We start from the raw sequence: 21,730 nt of genomic DNA, 5'->3' as shown, positions 1-21,730 counted from the left end.
CCAAGGAAAGCCTGGCTGTCAAATGTGACTGCTAAGAAATTATTTTCTCTTTTTCAGGTAGCTATCCCAGGTTGAATCTGCAGAGCAGATGGACACTACCATAACAAAATTAAGAGTACTGCCTCTGCAAAGTAGTAACCCAGAGAAGATTTTCTATTGGGTTGTGGGAGAACTCTACCAGGTTTAACAAACTCTGTATTCCAGGTATAAAAAAAAAAGGAAGTGTTTGATTCCTTCATTGGTTGCAGCCTGCTAATTTAGGATTAACAATGTTAGTGCTTCTACTTATTTATCTCTATTGCCCAAACTAATTTCACATATATATATATAAAATTTTATTAAACCTTTGTACTGATTTGGTTTATTAAATCTAAGGGCTCAAAAAACTATTGACATTCACTAACTAGTGTGATGAACAGTGTGTTTATTTTAAAATATTTAGTTACAATGTATTAAAATGCATCGAGTAACAGTATCCATTTTGATGATACGTACTAAATGCCTTTTTTCTTTTTGTATCTGCTATGCCACCTATATATGTACCATACAACATTATACAAATAGTTGGATGAATTTAATATTTCCCACATGCTGGATACAAAAAAAATGCAAGCATAATAGCACATACTATTTGGATAGATGATGTAAAATCATTACTTTAGTTTATGTAGAAACAATGAACAAACCCCCAACATTCAAGGTAGATGTGAATGTCTCTACTAAACTGTTATCCTGGGACAGTCTGGGAATTAGGATGGGTTTAAAAGGATTGTTTGGGTTTTGTGGCAAAGTTTTTGGAGGAAGCTCTAGTTATTCAACTAGTGGTGTTCTTAGCACTACTTAAAGTCTAGCCTACTTCTAGTCCAGTTTCTATCCATTTTATTTAAACTTTCTGGGGAGAAATAGTATGTTCTTTTGAATATTTGCACTGATCTATGAAGAGAAATTAGTTCCATGCTTTGACTGCAGTACGGGTCCACAGTCAGCTAAGACTAAGATACCGGATATCTTGTCAAAGTAAATCCAGTTCAGTTCATGGGAAAGATATTTCCCTGTGAGGTAGTAATTCAAACTTTTAATATGTATATCCCTTGGCTTGGTAGCTCTGTTTGCATGTCTGAATTTGATTATTCCCCTCTTCTCTCTTCTCTGAGGTTTCTAATTTAAGTCTTGTCACTTTGCAATCTAAAATTGGTTGATTTGGAGCTTTTTATATCTAGAGAATATAAAAAAGTAATTAGTCCAAATCATTACCTAAAAGGTGAGGGGGTTAAGATAGATTTTAATATGAAATTGGATTCAAGTAATTAACACGCAAATTAAAAAAATCCTGCCTGCAATTCCTGGCCCAAGTATCATTTATGCAGTATATTAATACTGTCATTCAAAATTTCTATCACTCTTTCTCCAGCTGGAGATCATGTGTTAAATTTCTGGCTATGTAGTCATCAAAGGCTGGGTGCACTGTGCATCCAGCACATCAATGCCTTTGGGGATGAGCTGCCTTGTTTCACTGAAGAGTCTCCCTCAGATGACCTGTGCACAGTGTTGAGTGATGCTAAGAGAACAGTATTAAGCTATCCTTAGTATATAACAAAGGCAGAAATAAATGTTTTCTAAGATTTTTCTAGCATATTCCCTCACAATTTTTAACATTGTTTGCTGAATATTTGCAGCTGATGTACAAAAGGAAAAAAAGCTGTCAAGCATCATTTGACTTCTCTCAGAGCGTAAGCTGAAATTCATTGCTGACAAGTATTGTTTGGATGCAATAACATGCCTTCCATTTCTGCAGCTATAATGTGACTAGTATGACTTAAATCACCCAAAGTAGTTACTTCCCATTGGTTTATTAATTCATTCAAAGTTCTAGAGTATTATTGCTTATTTGACTGTTGGTCACATTTTTGGAAAAAATTTTTAGAGATTCCTGCTCAGCACACTGATGACAGTTTTGATAATACTTCAAATATATTTTGCAACTTTTTGTTTATGGACTAAACCACCCCTTGGCTCAGGCACAAAATGTGTTTCTTGTGAGATATATTTGCAAAATATTTGCTTCTGTTTAGGAAAAATCTTTGGCTCCACATCAGCTGCTTTTAAGCATATTATATCTCCTTATAATACTTCTGAGTAGGCTGTCCTTTAAGATTCTTCAGCTAGAGGCATTCTAAAAAGTGAGATGGTTACAAGATTTTCTGAGTTCCTGATCATCTGACTGACACTCTGAAAAATCAATAGACCGCTTTGTTTTATTATTGTAATTATTTTCTTTTCTATGCATAGTTTTATGTGTGAGTTAGAGCCATTTTTTTCAAATTCTCATCCAGTTAGAAAACCAACACATAGTGATTTTCTACCTTTTAGTTTACATGTAATAAAGTCATCTTGTACTACTGGAAAGCTAGTAAGGAAGCCACAGCTCTTGTACTTGGTCATGGAAATACATTTAAAGAAATATTGCTATAGTCTTTTGTATCTTGATATGTTACTTCCAGTAACATTAATGCACTGGCTGTGTAGACACTTGCATACTAGACATACTCAGAAGTGCAGTGCAGCCTAAACAGACTGTGTTACAGAAATGACTGATTTTCTTCAAATGTTTTAAGATATATGTTGGGGCATATAAAGCTTAATTTCTAAAGAAACAGATTTCTAAATGCACACTTTTTGTTATAAAGGCAGAGAAATTAGTATTTCTTTGATGATTACATAAGTTACTACCAAACAGTAGTAAAGGGGACAGTTTTAAGAAGTTGCCATATTAGTAAAGGGTATATTAAAAGAACATGACACCCCTTTCCTTAAATCTTATGCAAGTTTTAGATATATTTTAGATTGCTTAGACATTTCAAGTAATGAATTGTGTATTTTAAACATGAATCCTTGACAGAATTTCTTGTTAACATATCACTAGGTGTATTAATAGGCAAAACCATCTAAGACATCAATGTACCATTCGTTCTTTAGCAATTTCAGCTTGAGTGCTTCAATCTCAAAAATCTCCAAATCAATCTGAATAGTGCTAGCTAGGTGCCAGAGAACTGAGGAGCGGTTAATATTAGAGCTAGTAATGCAATGTCTGTCCATAAAATTGACTTAGTAAAATTCAGTAGCCACTAATACAGTTGCTCCATCATTGAATCAACTGTGCTGGCAACCCATCACATAAAGTAGTTTGCTTCACAAAGACCCTGCCCATCTCTCATTCTAGTAGTGTCAGTGTAGATTATTCCAGTGTAGTAACTCAAGATAACTTCACCACAGTGAAAACAAGAAGAATTAAATGTGATAATTCTGGTATTCATTGGAAAATTGGGGGGTTTACTGGCAAGTACTGCTGCTCATCATGTGTGTTCCTATGTATCAAGTGAAATAGCTAAAAATATAAAGCAATTTACAAAATATGTGTTTGCCATTAATAGACTATAAGTCTAGGTGTTTGAAAGACATGGAAAAAATCTAGAGCCAGATATGCAAATGCAGACTCAGATTTTGTAATTCTTGAGTGTTTGCTAGCATAAATTGAAAATGAGGCAAAGAATACTCTGCTCTCAGCTTTGGAATGTGAGCCAGAGCATTTAAAAAACTTGGGCACACAGAAGCTGCCACTTTGCCAATAACAAGGACCGCACTGGGATCCAAAACTAATAGTGTAAGCCTTTGGTTAGGGCTAGAGAGCCAACAGAAAGGACTGTGCCTGGGAATATACACAGTCCTGATATAAACGGAGATGGTGTACAGATGCGCAGCCACAAACATATTCAGCTATTTGGGAACACATAGGCTGCACTGGCTGGTAAAAACAGACATAACCCCTTCACCTCTATAGTTAAGTCTAGCATTTGGCACTAAGGAGTCACATTTTTTAGTGGATAAAACATGTAATACATGCTACCCAGTGAGCTACATGTCAATTAGAGAAAAGTAGCCAGATGAAGACACTCCAGAATAAATAACAGGACATGTGGGATTCAGATGCAAACTGGTGAGCAGCAGGATGTCCATGTGAGTCACCAGGATCTGAAGGGTGCCTAGCAGCAGCAGGATCAAGCCCTCAACCTATAATAGATATGCATAAGAGAAAAATCATTCTTGATGCTTGAAGAATATTTAAGCCCAGTTTACTGTTGTTAACCAGGTGATAACGAGCTGTGCTAGTGAGTGTTACTGGAAGCTGTCATTTTCAGCTGTCATTCTTGCTAACAGAATGCCACATAACATGATGCAAACTATTGCACATATTTCACCCACTCAGATTACACTTGGTAGCAAGATAAGCCTACATCGTTAATTTTACTGTTCACACAGTGACCAAATAGAAATCAGAATTTTGTGCAGTTTCTAATATTTGTGGGTTTGGGTGTATTTGTTTGTGTTTTGTATAAAGTTCATTCGGTCCGTGTATCATCAGATTTCTAAGTAAAAAGCAACCCACAAAACCCATGCACCTCCAGCTAAAATGCTTTCCTTAGATTCTTTGGATGTTTTTATTTCAACCTAGTATATCCCTAATGTTTTCACAAATTGTAATTAAAACTTTTTTTTTTTCCAATTTTTAGCTAGCAATAACTAAATCTACCTCAGCTTTAACCCAGGGGTAAAATTAAAACATATAAACTGTCATTTCTCTTGTCCTCAGCAAGTAATTTCGGCTTGACAATGGGCAGTTTGATGGTTTACAGATAGAAGGAATGCAAATCTATAATTTAATTATATAAACATAAATTAAGACAGATTCCAAAGCCACTTGAATATTTGACTGTGATATTTCACTAGGTCAATAAATATTTGCTTCTCTGCCTAATAATCCCAGTATGATTTCTAATAAAATGAAAACTGACATCTGTGCACCTGCAAATATCTTCTAGATTGGGAACTTGTTATAGAGAAACAAAATAACTCATGTGTGCAGTTTTGAATTTTTTTAAGTTTTAATTTTCTCACGCCTTGCATTTTGTCTGATCATGACAATATTCAGCATTCTATTTTAATGCTTTTATTTTTTGTGCTGACAATGGAGACTAAAAAGATTTAAGATGCATCAAATCAATAAACTCATTAGTTCTTAGGAGAAAAAAATGTTTAATACTGAGCCACTCAAATTGTTTCTATATCTTTTGTAACAATCATATTCTAAATACAGTAACTCCCTGAAGTTTTTACATTAATTTTCTTTGAAAAAATTGGTAACAGTTGGAGGAATGATCAGGTACTGAAATACGGGCATAATTTTGCCTTGGAAGATGTTAACTATGGGGGGGGGTTCCTAGAGTATCATGGCAAACTTTCCCTTTTCTTTCAGGAGGGATAAAAATAACTGTCATCATCACAAAGACAAATCATATAAAGCACATACTAACTCTACATTCACACAGTCTCTGAGAAAACTAGGAAGAGTTGGAGAGCAAAACCCAAAGAGCTGATAAATCTACACTATGAGAAACAAAATGTTAGCCTATCTGTAGTTATGCATTATTGTTAAACTCTTTAGTATTGAAGGTTCGTATGTTTATAGCCAATTTTTATCTCTGATAACAGACAGTGGAAGCAGAGATTCATACTTTCCCAAATTTTTTTTGTCTTTCAATCCCAAAAGAATGCCACTTTACCATCTTTATTATCTTTAACAGAGATATTCTATACTATCGATATTCTATACTATCACAGATTTTATCTGAGACTACACTCCAGTGTTACATTTTTTATCAACAGAGTATTTCACCTTGATTTGCAACAAATGACCACATAAAATTAAGTGTTCATTCACCAGGTAATGCTACATCTTTAATTGCATTCAATACTCCGCAAGAGAGGTGCTATTAGTAAATAGTCCCACTTGGCCTGACAAACTTGAAGACATTCAAAATGTGAGCTGCTGTGAGCAACACAGTAGTTCCAGTAAGATACATCTTGAGATAGCTCATCTATTTTTAACGGCTGGCTAATAGTGATCCCTACTAGTAATCAGTTTTCTTCTTTCATTTTCCAACATTTGACTGTTAGAATTGTATTGGTCCTAATTGCTGCAAAGACTTACTGCTGAGTACCAAGTAGTACAGAATTTCTCATTGATTTTCAGCACCTATGGTAGCTGAAATGAATGGCCTTGGACAAACCACTCGCATCAGATATTTACGTGCTTAAAGATTCACAAAAGACCATAACGTCCTTAAATTAGAATGGGGTTAGGCAGAGAAATGTCTACCTGTATATTTAGGTGACTCTATTCCTTTAAAAATCGGTGTGTTGTTTTTCCTCCCTTCTCATTTGTAAAATCAGGACTAACCATACCTTCAGTTTCCCAGTCTGTCTCCAGCTGTTTATGTTGTAAGATTGTAGAGGTTCCATACCTGATGCTAGAGTAGCATTTAAAGATGGGGACACACAGAGTTTGGTTTTTTAATACCTTTTGCTGCTTCTACGGAGACAGCGTCAGGCTCACAGCTCTTGGGATTTGTAGTTTCTGAATGGTTAACAAATGGTTTGCAGTCCCCATGGCAAGCAATGACAGTTGAGAGCTTGCTTTGTTCTAATTTATGTTAATATTGTGAAATATTTTGCAGAAATACTGCAAAAGGAGAGCTCTTAAGCTTAATCAGAAAAGACATACTTAAAAACTGTAGGCTTGCACAAAAAAATGCTAGTCCAAAGGACATAAACGTAATATTACGTTTATCCAAATGGAATAGGCAAAAAAATCCCTCTAATAAGCAATGAATAAATTTGTTTCTAAAATGTCTTTTTAGCCTGAGGAGTCCAGTAAGACGCTGTGACTGGAAAAAGTATGCAGCTGAGCTCATCTCCTGCAAAACTCACCAAGATTTCCTGCTGACGTACTGTAAACACAGCTTATTTCTCACTTGAACATTGAAGCTTGTTTAAAAGTAAACAAAGCTCAATGATTTATGAACTTACCCAGTATAACACATCAGTCCATCCTTCCATGGTTATACACTGGAACACAGTCAACATTGCAAATGCGAAATTATCAAAGTTGGTTATGCCTCCATTTGGTCCAACCCATCCACCCTTACATTCAGTGCCGTTCATGACACACTGACGTCCGTTCCCTGAGAATGCACAAGGTGCTGGATCTTCTTCAACTAGTATATCTGAAAATTGACAAAAAATATCAGAACTTTCAGTTCTCAAATGTTTGCGAGTTAACTCTTCGCATGAAGAGGTTTCAACCCTGTTGGAAGGTAAATCCAGGTATCAACCTCAGAAAAGTAACCCATGGGAGCTTCAGAGTTTTAGTTTCTCTCACGTCTGGGCTTTACAACTTTAAAATAGGTTAATCAAGACTGAATGTATAAAAGAGTTTGAGTAATTAAGCAGTTGAAAGTAGCATGTAATAATACAATATAAACTTTTCAGAATCTCCTCAAGCTTTTTTTTTTTTCCCCCCCCCTCTTCATTGCTGTTTCTTCACTTCATGCCACTTCATACTAACAAAGGGACCACCCAGGAAAACACGTCTGGACTAATTCCTACAGAGTCTACTTCATGGACTTAGCTGACAGAAATATGCCCTTAGCCATCAGACAAGATCTCTCCCTCATGATGTTTCACTCCTTCAAAATTATCCCATAACACACACACTTCCATTTCATATTTTCACCTGGATGGAGGAACACCATTTTATTTCTTTACTCATTTCAGAACTGCACTTCTTACCGCACTGCCACAATCTTGAAGGAGAGACACTGCCAGATTGTGAACTCAGGAAAGTATATCTTCCCTGGAGTAGGTAGGACTAGTTAGCATTTCAGTAAACAGAAAAAACTACTGAGTTGTTCCTTGTGGATAGACAGTCTTACCATTTTCACAACAGACATTTCAGTTCCACATTTCAAAAATTAAAACCTTTCAGAGCATGTTCTAGTCTCTAACTGGATTGCATTTTTGTTAGTGGGGTTTTTTTGTTTGTTTTTTTATTTTATTTTAATGCACTCTTCCTAAAATTATGAAGGACAGTGAAAACTGGGGTTACAACAGTTTTAGTGCTTTGGTCTCTATTCTATTTCAAACTGAAATCCCACAGACTTGAAAGAAAACAGAATCAATCCCTTATCTTAGTCAATAATTTCATGACTTACCTGAATCAATAAGAAAACAAGATTTGTGCATTTTTCCAATAAAAAGTTCCAATCCTATAATAGCATAGATTATGATTACAAACAATACCAAAAGGGCAATATGGAGGAGGGGGACCATGGCTTTTATAATGGAGTTCAGGACAACTTGTAAACCTAAAAGAGAAAAAGAGGATACAAGATATGAACCAGACTTCTATGTCTTGGCTTACCAACTTTTCTATAAATACACATTATTAGAAATTAATGATACAGGCATGCAGAGTGAATTAGTTTTTAAAAAATTGCTACTGACCAGAACCACAAAATGTTCCTACAACATAAAATACTTCATAAGAATCTAAAATGTTGTGTCAAAGTCTAATTATTTCCTCTGTTAATAAAGGTTATGTCATAGAAGTCAATGCTGGAAATGTGTCACAAGAATTTATGGGTTTTTTAGAAAGAAAGGGCATGTAGTCAGTGTGTGGCTGGAGGTCATTTTATAAGACCTTTAAAAAGTCCCGTGCTACAACCACAACTTTGTGGCAAGTCCTGAGAAAACATACACTCAGCCAATTGCAGAACTGTAAACTGTAATTTTGGTCTGGAGAGATAAATAGAGGGAAACCTGGGAAAACACATTTTTACTCTGAACAAACTTTTTCATTATTTATCCCTCACATCACTTCCAGAACTACTTCGTTTTTCTTTTCTCCTTAATTACATATTTAGTCAAATTTTGGTTTTACCAAAAGAAGTTAATTCCAGACTAATGAAGCTGCCATAGTACCAACGAGAACAAAATATGCTTCATTTTTATTTTAATAGGCTTCCTTTCTGACATTTCATAAGACTACTTCTTTCTTCACTGAAGTTCTTTTGCTAAATATATACCATCATGATCATTTCCATGTAACAGACTATGATATTATAAACACAGCATTAGAATTCTCCTTTTGAATGTCTTGGAAAGGGCTAAATTTTAAGCCATGAACCTCTTACTCAGCTCAAATAGCTTCAGTAATTAATAATGTATTAAAAGAAAACAGGAAAGATTAGCAGAAAATTCAATTGCTTTCTTTAAATAATATTGTTCTACTTTTTAAGTTTCCTAATTTATCTGTTAGCTCTACCGAGATAAACAGAAGGCATTCATGTGCATTGGAGGGGGCAGGAAATATGAAATGCGTAATGTGCTTTGGCATACACTTACCAACATATAAACCATTTTAGGACCACCTACACTTTCAGATCTGCCGGGTTTTGGAATTAAAAAAATCTGAATTTTATTTTCTGGTGTATTTGCATTTTAACATGTAATTTACTTTTATATAAAGCTTCTAAAAAAGAAGTGTATTCCCCTGTCTGCTTATTGAACTGTGTAAGAAGATCATACACTGAATGAATTCACAATCCTTTGTTCAACTTGAAATAGGGTATCATTCATCTTGAAACTCACTTTATCTACATAACCAGATAACAAAAAAATCAACTTTATATTATCTCATTTCTGTTAGTGTCTGGAACAAGAAAGTTAAATAATCAAATCAGTTACAGCATGCATTCCAATGGAATTAAATAGAAAAGAGCTTACTGGGCACTCCTGATACAAGCCGGAGAGGTCGCAATACACGAAAGGCTCTTAGGGCTTTGACATCAAAGCCACCAGGTTTGCCACCTGAGTGGCTGCCACCTTCTGTTTCTTTGGTTAATTGTTCCAATATTACACTAAATAATCTAGAAAATGAGATGAAGGGTAAGGTCATCACCATCCATTTACCATGCAATTAAAGGTATTAGGAAATTACTTGAACTGCAGACAATTCTGAAATGCTGTTCAGCTGTCAAAATGAGACATATAGTTACACAGTAAATCATGACAGGAAGAGTTATGAAGTGCAAGAGCTTCTACTCCCTCCAGAGAGCGATGATCACACAGTATCCAATAAATTAGCATTCTGCTTGTATACACAATCTGCTATTTTTATATAGACGAAGCTTCTTTTCCACTTCTTTGTTCAAACATTTTAGCTGTAAGGTTTGGCGAATTCGTCTTCTCTTTAGAACATGAAATAGATAATCACTAGAAACCATCTGTTCTAATTTTGGTGGAATATATGAACTCCAAGTGACACTGCAGTTCAATATTCTAAATACAGTCAGCAAAAACTGAATATATTAAAAATAATTAAAGTCCAACATTTAATAACACCAACAAGATTTGTTTCTTACACGTAATATCTTTGAGGATAAAAATATTCCCAGATGACTCATTTATTATATTGTATTTCTTCACTGCAGAAATGAGCTAATCATTCATTAGAACATTTTGGAAGACAAGAATTTTATTTTTCTTTCCCACTTCTAACAGTAATTCAAAGTGATGCAAGTGGTGGAAGTGCAAAGTAATCTTAGGTTTATTTTAGTTCGGACCTGCATTTCAGATGCATGGTTTTCTAGACTGTGGCTAGACCATGCAAACCATATCATCCTTTGCACAGAATCTGTAGTCCAGTAGTTGCAAAACTGAACTTCTCCTGAAAGGATTACCAAGTCAATAGTGTTTTGTAATCCTGAAAAACGTGTCAGACTTGGAAAGGACTCCTGAAGTGTCCAGGTTCTTGGTTTGGTCAAGAAAAGTCTTCACAACTCTGGTTCACAACTCTGTCCTGCCGGATAGTTGCTAGACATTGTGTAATATTTAATAGGTTGCCCAAACTAGAATATTGAAGTCTTTCTCTTCCACCAGTAAGCAACTGACCCGTATCAGCCAATATCCATCCCTACTCTGCTTCATTTTCCTCTAGAGTAAAACCCAGCCACGAACACTGCATACCTCAGAATGAAAACCAGCAACCTACATACTGCTATAACCATAGAAATCCAGACATTTAATATTTCAGGTTCTGATTCAGCCCTATAATTTAATAGAAGCATAATTCTAAGCAAATGAGCCACCTGATGATTTCAGAGTGACTATTCATGCTCTAAAGGCAGACATGATTAAACAGACTTCTGAATCAAGTCCCAAGTTAAGAGAAGCTGCTTTCAACCTGTCAGTTCATAAATCATTAGAAAATTAAAGGGCTACAGGCATAGGAAGGTGCTATGAAAGCTTTCTGTACCAGGATGTTATTCTTTCACAAAAATCAATGGAAACTATGTGGCATAGCATGCAGGCAAGTAGTAGACTGCTCTGAAAGTAATTCATACTCTGACTGGTTTCAGAGAGAAGTGACAAAGGCAGGAGCAAACGTCACATTCACAGCTATGTCTATAGCTCTGTCATTTTATGTCTATTCTATAAAGCCATTAAGATATAAAACCATTGATCTCTTCTTAAAATTGACATTTATTCTCCTGTACAGTTTACCAAAGTTTAAATGCCAAATTTGATGTTGTGGAAAAAAGTCTCTATGTGTGCTTCCCTTTTGCTAGTAGACATTTCTTCTGGTATAATTAAGATTTATGCATTTGGACTGCTACAGTTTCTACTGAGAAAGCACATGAAGCAAATTTCATCTAATACATTCAATATAGGACATTGTGGCAGCTCTTTCAAAGCTATTAAAATACCTAATGAAATTTCACAATGAAACTAGTCAAACAGAATCAGATCCAGAAGTGATTCAATATCCACCTTGAATTATATATGAAAATCAATTTTTCACTGGGCTTTTAAGTATTAATTAAATAAATGGACTTGTGCTTACTCACTTGCTTATGTGGGTTGTGTTCTTCTTAAAAGAAGAAACAAAAATTTTGCTCAAATTGCAAGAACAAAAATATTGCTCACAGTTTTCTTAGTGTCTGATGTTATGAAAGGTCCACCTTGTCTTCCAGGTAGACTGATGACATCCTATACAATAGTTTATATTCCAAAACTTTTGGGTTTGAGCCAGGATTTAAATCTTAGTGTGATATTTTAGGTATTTGATAAGATTTAGTCCTTTTTTCTTTGTATTTTCCATGAATTCAGTGTAAGCATTTGACCTAACTAGATTTAGCCTCCAATGAGTGTTTTATGAGTTAATGGAAAATTTTTTTAGTTATCATGTATTTAGGACAGCCAAAGATAGAGGTCATGTTAATTAGACTGCTCCAGGGTTTACTGTAACTCCATGGTCACTTGACAAGAGGGAAAAGGTCTATTCAAGTGACTGCCTGGCAAGAGAACAGAGCTTTTATGTCTGATAGTCTCCATACCTGCCCACCAAGCTTCCCCTTCAGGCATAGAGGCCAATCTGTTGAGAATGACCTGACCTGATGAAAGAGCTATTTATATTCAAATTTTAGTCCTGGACCAAAACTGCCTGAATGCCAAGCAACTGGCCCAAATACAATCTTCTCAGTAACATTTGCTATCTCAGAATCAAATAGTTATCATAGGGTATTCATACGTTCATTTTTAGCATGCATTCTCCCCCCAGGCAAGCCAAAATCATACAGATGTGGGGCCTCATCTGCAGCACCCCAAAGGAAAGTACTTAAGTCCAGTTTTCCTCAGATTTTGGGAAGGCCAAGGAACCACTCAGTTAACTCTGTCTCCCCTGACCACTCTCTGCTTCGAAACATGTAGGTTCTCCCAGAGGTCTTTGCAGAATAGACGAACTCCACATAACTGCAGTATGGGGATAAATGAATAAATGACAATGTGTGGACCTAAACAGATCAACCTTTATCACATGGAAAGACATCAGGAGTTCACCTTGGGAAAAAAAATCAGATTAAAAAGATTCTGTAAGACAACCACCAAGGATATTGTTTCACACAACTCAGTTCCCTGGGAACTTCTACTATAAGGCTGATTGTGCAACACAGCCTGTGGCCACAGATAATGTGGAAGACTTTTAGGACTTTGTTTTGAATTTTCCACTCATATCTGTTCATTCTTTTACTCCAAAGGAATAGATATCAAGCACAGGCCATTACTCACAGCCAGACCTGTATCTACCTCACTGCAAAGATTTTAAGTCTTTGTATAATGAAGGATAAGTTACTTACCCTACTACTACTATTACAAAATCCAATAAATTCCATCCATTTCTAACATACGCATTGGGGTGTAATAATAATCCATATGCTATAATCTTCAAAAACGTTTCAACTGTAAAAATTATCAGGAAGGCATATTCTACTTTTTCCTGTAAAAGACAAAAAGGTACAATGAAAGACAATGTAATTTAACAGCTCTTTTACTAGTTAGAATTTGAAGTGGGTAAGTTGTATTGATCAGGACTAAGGAAATACTATACCTCATAGCAGTTTACAGGTTTTAATTGCATAGCACTTAACGATAGCTGTACTGACAAAGTTATAATTATATAATTGCATGAGATTTTCCTGTTTTCACATTGAGAGAGAAAAAGGCTCTGTTTCTGTAAACATGGAAGTATACTGTACCTTTGCTTAAGCAAATAGTCCCATCCAGGTCAATAGGATTCTTTGCACTCATTAAACCCAGAAAATGCTGTAAAACAGAGTCCTGGAAATATCCTTACAAGGTATACAGTGGTATACTTACTTTCACTATTCATTATGACAGCCTTTAATTAGGACCCACAGAGGAGTTTCAGACTGTGCTATCCCATACTAAGGAGACTCAGAAAGTTAAGCTATTTAAGAGGGTCTTCATTTAATTTTACACTGTCTTACAACTTTTTCAATTTTGACATGGAAGTTTACATTGACTTATTCTTCCTTCAACATCGTCAGAATTTCTTTAAATCACCCTAATATGCTTGAAGAAATTTTAAATTAATATATCACCACCTTGTATCATTGAAGCTCCAACTTCAGATTTGTGTCAATACTTTTTTTTAAACACTATTAGTTTCTTAATTTTACCAAAATTCTTCCTTTAAACAGAGTTATACATTGAATCTTTTCTCCCAGCTAAATGGAGAATATATTTTTGTAGCTTCTTCTTTCTATAGTAATAGCATATTTGATTTGGATAAATTATAAAAGTCACTCCTATCAAAACAGATCAGTTAACATATTTGTTCTTTCTACCTTCAGATATCATCATTTCATCACTTTGTATAATACTTTTAGTTATCTGTTGCTATGCAAACATTAGAGCCAAGAATAAAAGACACAGAGAATGATTCATTTTTTTTGAACTTGTTCAGGAACACATGATGTTGCTCACTTGTCACACACAGCATTAATTATATGGACTATAACTGCTCAGTAAGGATTACAATCTTCTACTATCATATCTCAAATATAGCACAGATGTTACACACAAAACTATGCATTTGCTATTTGTTACGTAGCTTGGCACTTTCACATACAACCAAATGAAAAACAAGCCTTGACCGTTTGCAATTTAAAGATCTTTATATTCTCATGTGCAAAGTCTTTAATTTGGGAGGCTAGATTTCTTTTCCTCAGGAAAAGGCCATTTAGGGTTGGTTATGTATAGGATGTGATAAATCTGATACTGGTGACTTAAACGTAGAGGCTTATCAATAAACTACATACTTCTCTCCAAGTCTTCATCTCCAACAAGCAGCACCCTGGGATCACTATGAGAGATAAGGCTTTCTTCTAGTGCAAAGTGAGGATTCCTGGATCTCATTCTCTGCTCAGCTCAGTCTCATACTCCTGCCTTTTTCTTCTGCTTTGAGTACACTTCATAAACACTGTAGAGCTTCACCCAAGGCAGCTTCTCCTCAGCTGCATGATATTTTGCATGAGATCATCTGGCCCAGTGAAACTGATGGACATACTCCTCCTCCTCCTCAATTTTTTCCTTATACTTACTTCAAAATTGTCCCTTCCACTTAATCTATCACCAATAAACCAAAACAATTACTGGATAGCAAGCATGAAGAGGCCTCACAGAAGAAACGTGAATGGTTTGTGCACCAAAAGCCATCAGATTTCTTTGGCTAGAGAGCACCACAGAGACTACAATATTATGAATTATCAGCATTCCTGAGAAACATACAGGAAAACCTCTTTAATTCACGCAAATCCTACCATGTACACATTTCACAATAACTATTTTTGTCTCCCTGCATGTAACTAAGTCTGCAGCTTGGATATAGAAAGATAAATAATGTAAGACAACATAAGGAAGACAAAAATATTACGGTTGGCATTTGCTATAGGCAAAATATATATCAAAATCATAGTAGTATAAAGAAAAGGTAAGACAAAAGAGATATGAAGTTTCATATATGCAAAATTTCAACAGCTTCTTTACATAAAGGGAGCATAGGACACAGGACTGGATAGGACCTTCTGGGCCAAGATGACCTCTTGGGTCATCATGTCCAGTGTCCCATTATTACAGGTAAATACGTAATATAATTCCATCCATCAACCTACCACATTTCATCCTAAAAAACATCCTTGCCCTTCACTGCTCCCCTTCAAAGAAGGTTCTAATGCTCTTCTGCTATTTGGGCTAGGTACTAGTCCTAGTCCCAGCATAACTTGCTTAATGGTCAAGCCCCTGCAGTTCAAATCTAACAACTCTATCCTATCACTTAGCATCCATTACTTTTTTATAATAATATTGGTCTTGTTCCTGTTTATTTTTTAATGGATTGAAAGCAGCCCCGAGGAGAAGGACTCAGGGGTATTGATTGATGAGAAGCTCAACATGAGCCAGCAGTGTGCGCCTGCAACCCAGAAAGCCAACAGTGTCGTGGGCTGCATCAAAAGAGGCGTGACCAGCAGGTCGAGGGAGGGGATCCTGCCCCTCTACTCCGCTCTTGTGAGACCCCACCTGGGGTACTGCATCCAGCTCTGGGGGCTCCATTACAGGAGAGACATGGAGCTGTTGGAGCGAGTCCAGAGGAGGGCCACGAAGCTGATTGGAGGGCTGGAGCACCCCTCCTGTGAAGACAGGCTGAGAGAGTTGGGGTTGTTCAGCCTGGAGAAGAGAAAGCTCTGGGGAGAACTAATTGCAGCTTACCAGTACCTGAAGGGGACCTACAGGAAAGATGGTGAGGGACTGTTAATCAGGGAGTGTAGTGACAGGACAAGGGGGAATGGGTTTAAGCTGAAGGAGGGTCGATTTAGATTAGATGTTAGAAAGAAATTCTTTACTGTTAGAGTGCTGAGGAACTGGCACGGGTTGCCCAGAGATGTTGTGGATGCCCCATCCCTGGAAGTGTTTAAGACCAGGTTGGATGGGGCTTTGGGCAACCTGGTCTAGTGGAGGGTGTCCCTGCCCATGGCAGGGGGGTTGGAACTAGATGGGGTTTAAGGTCCCTTTCAACCCAAACCACTCTATGATTCTATGATTTTATTTTCTTTTTATGGAAGCATGACTGTTTCTTATGTCCTAAACAGTATTGCAAGCATTCTATTCAAACAATATGGGATGTAAGACAAGCTCATTTTTTAAATCCAATTGTGGGCTTAAGAGGTCAGTGTGTGTCACCTAGCAAATGGACCACAAGAAACCTTGACAGTTAGACCAACAGAAGCCACATGAATTTCAGCATGGAAGAATGTAAAGTTCTGCACCTCAGGTTAAATAATCCCACATCAATATGGGCTGAGAAAGGACCTGGAACTCACAGTGGGCACCAAGTTAAACATGGACTCATTGTAAATCAGACAAATTCCACATTGGGCTGTATTAGGTACAGCATGGTGAGCAGATAGAGGGAAAGTATTATCCACCTTTACTCAGTGCTGTGAGGCAGCAACACTACTACAGTTTTACGTCTCTTAGTTCAAAAAGGGTGCTGAGAAAGTACAGACTCCAATGAAGGAAAGATATCCTCCACAGCAAGGAGGATCTCCTCTTCATCAAAGAGGAGGCTCAGTGAAGGTCTAACAGTAGAGTACAATTAACTTGAAGGGGGGTTAAAGAACCCAACTATGAAGCTAAATGCTGAGTAGTAGCACATGGTAAAATAAGGGGAAACAGCCACAAGCTGCAGGTTTGGAGGACATTAAGTAAAACTTCTTTATCAGAAGGGTAGTTGTGGTGGGTTAACCCTGGCTGGGGGCCAGGTGCCCACCAGAGCCGCTCTATCACTCCCCTCGTTCACTAGACAGGGGAGAAAAAGTACAACAGAAAAAACTTTGGGTCGAGACAAGGACAGGGAGAGATCACTCACTAATTATCATCACGAACAAAACAGACTGAACTGAGAGAGGAAATTCATCTAATTTATTACTAAGCAAAACAGAGTAGAGGAATGAGGAATAAAATCAAATCTTAAAACACCTCCCCCCACCCCTCCCATCTTCCCGGGCTCAACTTCACTCCTGGCTTCAACCTCCGCGCCCCCCCTCAGCGGCACAGGGGGACAGGGAATGGGGGTTAGGGTCAGCTTGTCACACATTGTTTCTGCCACTTCTTCATCCTCAGGGGGAGAACTCCTCTCATAGTTCCCCCGCTCCAACATGGAGTCCCTCTCACGGGAGACAGTCCTTCACAAACTTCTCCAACGTGAGTCTCTCCCACGGGGTGCAGACCTTCAGGAGCAAACTGCTCCAGCGTGGGTCCCCCACGGGGTCACAAATCCTGCCAGCAAACCTGCTCCGGCGTGGGCTCCTCTCTCCACAGGTCCACAGGTCCTGCCAGGAGCTTGCTCCAGCGCAGGCTTCCCACGGGACACAGCTTCCTTCAGGTGCCTCCACATGCTCCGGCGTGGTGTCCTCCACGGCCTGCAGGTGGAATCTCTACACCCCCTCATCCTTCCTCCATGGGCTGCAGGGGGACAGCCTGCTTCACCATGGTCTTCACCACGGGCTGCCGGGGGATCTCTGCTCCGGCGCCTGGAGCACCTCCTGCCCCTCCTTCTGCACTGACCTTGGTGTCTGCAGAGTTTCTTACATCTTCTCACTCCTCTCTCTGGCTGGCAAAAGCTCTAACTATTTTTTTCCTTCTTAAATATGTTATCACAGAAGCGCTGATTGGCTTGGCCTTGGCCAGCGGCAGGTCCGTCCTGGAACTGGCAGGCATTGGCTCCATCAGACACAGGGGAAGCTTCTAGCAGCTTCTCACAGAAGCCACCCCTGTAGCCCCTCCCCCCCGCTACCAAAACCTTGCCACGCAAACCCAACACAGTAGTGCAGAACAGGAACATGCAGCTTCAAAGCAGGACATTTTGAAGATGCAGCTAGGCAAAGGTACAGCTGACCTGCTCTAGTGCTGGTGACAGTCCTGCTAGTAGCTGAAGGACTAGATAAACTCCAGAGGTCTCGCCCAGTTAACATTTCTGTAATTTCTATTATTCTGATATGATTCTGATAATTCCTACATGATCATAGTGAAAAGTACAGATAGATTCAGGGCACGTACAACTACCTATACCCACTACACATTCAACATGTAAAAGGCCTTGCACTCTATACAACGTTGAACACCAGGCAAGTTTTCCTTCTGTTCTGTGGAAGAATGGAAGCGTTTCCTTCCATCCTTGCTCCCTGTTCTAATGCATTTATATGCCTAGTTTCAGAATTTGCCCCTAGAAACTCACATTCGTAATGGATACAAGATAGAACCAAACCATTTTATGATGCTTTTAGCAGAGCCATAACCACTGGGCAATCCAAGAGCCAGGAGTGCTTGAAATCCTTGAGAAAAGAAACAGAGATACTTGTTCTACAACAAGAGAGGCCTATTATTTTCCAGTGTTTCATTTTCCCTCCCTTCCTCTTTTCCTCTATTTTTCTTTCATGCTTTCTCATACTCTTTTTTTTTTTAAATTACAACTTGTGCCTTCCACAAAGGCCAGATGAATGATTTGGCCCAGTAGTTAACAATATTCAAAGTACAGGCTGTGCTGCCTTTACAGACTGTTTGGTTTGGGTTTTTTTTTTTTTTTAGTAAGTAGGCAGCCAACAGATGTTCTAACACAAACTGCAAAGTTAACAACCTGCTCGCTCTTAGGAAGGTACTGGCAGTCCCTTCTCACACTTCTGTAACTTCTTGCCAGTCACCACGGACATCAATTTTTGCCTCTGCAACAGATACACATCTGTAGGCCATACATCACCTAACACCTCCAGAGCTTAAGCAACCATTACTCAAGAGTAAATAAAGCTTAGTCTATCATACAATTTTCAGTATTATTGGAAGAGTTGCAGAGGTAGGGTTGCTATGTAAAAATAAATCTAAAGTAGTAAAAGATAATTTAAAAATACAGACTGAAGACTGCAGTTCTAACAGTTTGATGCACACATTTATCTGCTTTCTTTTCTCTATAGTGGAGAAAACTATCCCTGCACATCTTATTTTGTTCAAATTAGTTGAGATCTTTAAGTGAATACTTTATTTAATTAAAAATGGAAGTAGGAACACTAAGAAATAAGACGACCAGACAAAAAAAATAAGGAAATATATAAGACTGACTGCCTGAAAACCAAAATCTGTATTAAAACAAACTTAGAGGATACTTTTGGTTCTAAGAAATTGTACAGATTAAATTAGAAATTTTACATAATTTCTAATATCTATTATTGCATTTAGTTCTATATTGCACTAGAAAGCAGCAGAGGAAAAAAATGACAGCTGTAAATCTAACGAAGATATGAAGCACAAAAATATGTCTGTGTTACTAAGGTTCTAATCCTACAGCTGTACAGATTAATAGTAGTTCATTCACTGATTTGATACCACACAGAGCTAGGTCATCTCTCTTTACAGGAGGCTGATTCCTGCAAGGCTGTCTAACACTTTTGTTAATGTTACTCAAAATCTTCAAGTCTCAATCTTTTTCTGAATATATGATGCACAACAGGACTTGATAAGATACGTTGCCTTTCTGATAGAGACCAATGAGCTCCACTTTGATATTGATCATCAAGTACAAAACAAAGGCTACCCTTATCCACTGGGTTTCAGTAAAGTCGTTAGAATTTCATTTTCTCAGGAAAAAAATATGCATTTGCTTTCTTATTTTAAAAAAATCAGCTTAGCAGAAACCCTCTTACTCAGGAAGAAATCTTTTTTTTTCCCCACCCTAGCCAGATGGTGCACATTAGTCACATTTATTATCTTCATATTTTCAAAATCTCTGAAAGAAATATGCAAAGCTACTGTTACATGTTGTAATGTGATGTACCAAAACTCTGCATTTAATTTGTCTCACAAGATAATTGTTTCAAAATAAAAAGTCATTAATTTGCAAAACCTTAATCTATTATGCTATGTAATTAAGTCTTCTCATATTAATTTCTACTCCCTGGGCATAAGAGATCAGAACTATTTCTTAACTGGGGAAATAGATTTTTGCACACAGAGTAACATACATGTATCAGAGTAAAAACTGCTCGGCAGATAAAGTGACTCAATTTAAGGGAAGTAATCAAACAGATCAGCTTTCTACAGTTTAGACATACACAAACCAGATACTTTGACATTCTTGATTTGGAGACTAATAATCAATCACATGCTATAAGATGTGTGACTGATGCCTTGACAACATACAAAGTCATTTATCTTTTTGACAAACAGCCATTCTTTCAAATTCTGCCACCAGGAAAACACAGCATTCATAAGACAGAAAAGTAACTGAGTTTTGAATTCTGAAATACATTAATTTAATTTTTCACTTCATATACCTGTATTCCCCTGAAAATCACTTGTGACCTACACCACAGTAATATTAAAGAAAGAAAAGAAAACCTATTTATTCCCACATGTGGAAAATGTTACAGCAGTTTTCCAATATACAAAATAAAACAAACATGAAATCCATATACTGGGCAAAAAGAAAACAGCACTAAAGCTTTACTTTCTTTCTGCTTTTAAAGCTGATTAAATAATTTACTTCCTATTTTAGACATGAAAATTACTCTCCCTTTATTAGAAGAATTAGAATTATTTATCACTCAAGAATTCGGTGATAACTATTGGGTTAACTACATCTTTAGATACGTAATAGCAAACAAGGGAGGGAGAGTCTGAAAAACAATGTTTTAAGGATTTGTATTCTGATCAATCCAATTAAATTATGTTGCATCTTCCTGATTAGTCCTGATCCATCTGAGGGAATACAACTACTGCTCTCAACTATGCCAGATATCTGCATTAGCGTTCTTGTAAGTGCACCTTTGCTTTTTGACAGAGGAGCTCTGCAGCAACTTTAGAATCTGTAATTACATACCTATAATTCTACTTCTTTAATACAGACACAGGCCAATAGACATTGTTTCCATATTTGAAGCGCACGTGATGTTCCACGTACACAAGACCATTTAATGTTTGACCAGCAACATCCCCTGACCTTAAATTGCTCCCAGGATACTCTCATCCTCACATCTCAGAGTACGAAGAGTTGGACAGACCTCAGAATTTCCAAGGACTAGGATTCCAGCGTGGAAAAGGAAACAGCTTGTGTAGACATTGTGTTTTAAAGAATCATTTAACTGTCGATATAGATTACACTTTTGGTGACTAAATTATCTGTTTCTAGGTGAGTAGTAACATTCCTTCTTAAACAGAAACTGCTGAACAATTCTATCAAAAAGGCACGCCATCAAGATATATATACTAAGGAAAAATGTTTTACGAAGGTTTTACAAAACATTCAAAGATCTGAGAAGTTCTTTCCAAAACGCAGAAATTTGGAAGGGATTAGTGGAAGAAGTACTGACATGGCTAAGCCATTTTCAGTATATTAACTTACAATATGCCTTTATGCATTCTGAAGACTATT

The 21,730-nt window shown here is 37.2% G+C and overlaps 1 protein-coding gene across 2 annotated transcripts in view; it reads right to left on the bottom strand.

Annotated features, from left to right (window-relative positions):
* The window catches only part of CACNA1D (calcium voltage-gated channel subunit alpha1 D), a 284,291-nt gene that overhangs the window by 109,352 nt on the left and 153,209 nt on the right, over positions 1 to 21,730 (bottom strand). For both annotated transcript variants that reach the window (XM_075761982.1, XM_075761983.1), the window contains 4 exons: positions 13,092 to 13,231; positions 9,682 to 9,824; positions 8,109 to 8,261; positions 6,925 to 7,121 (listed from right to left, as the gene is read on the bottom strand). In XM_075761982.1, the coding sequence (XP_075618097.1) occupies positions 6,925 to 7,121; positions 8,109 to 8,261; positions 9,682 to 9,824; positions 13,092 to 13,231 (633 nt within the window). The remainder of the gene's footprint in view (positions 1 to 6,924; positions 7,122 to 8,108; positions 8,262 to 9,681; positions 9,825 to 13,091; positions 13,232 to 21,730) is intronic.

Source organism: Balearica regulorum, chromosome 10 (assembly GCF_011004875.1).
Source record: "Balearica regulorum gibbericeps isolate bBalReg1 chromosome 10, bBalReg1.pri, whole genome shotgun sequence".
NCBI classification, from domain to species: domain Eukaryota; kingdom Metazoa; phylum Chordata; class Aves; order Gruiformes; family Gruidae; genus Balearica; species Balearica regulorum.
The sequence above is the reverse complement of the archived record's forward strand: the minus strand, read 5'-3'. Positions and strand labels throughout refer to the sequence as shown.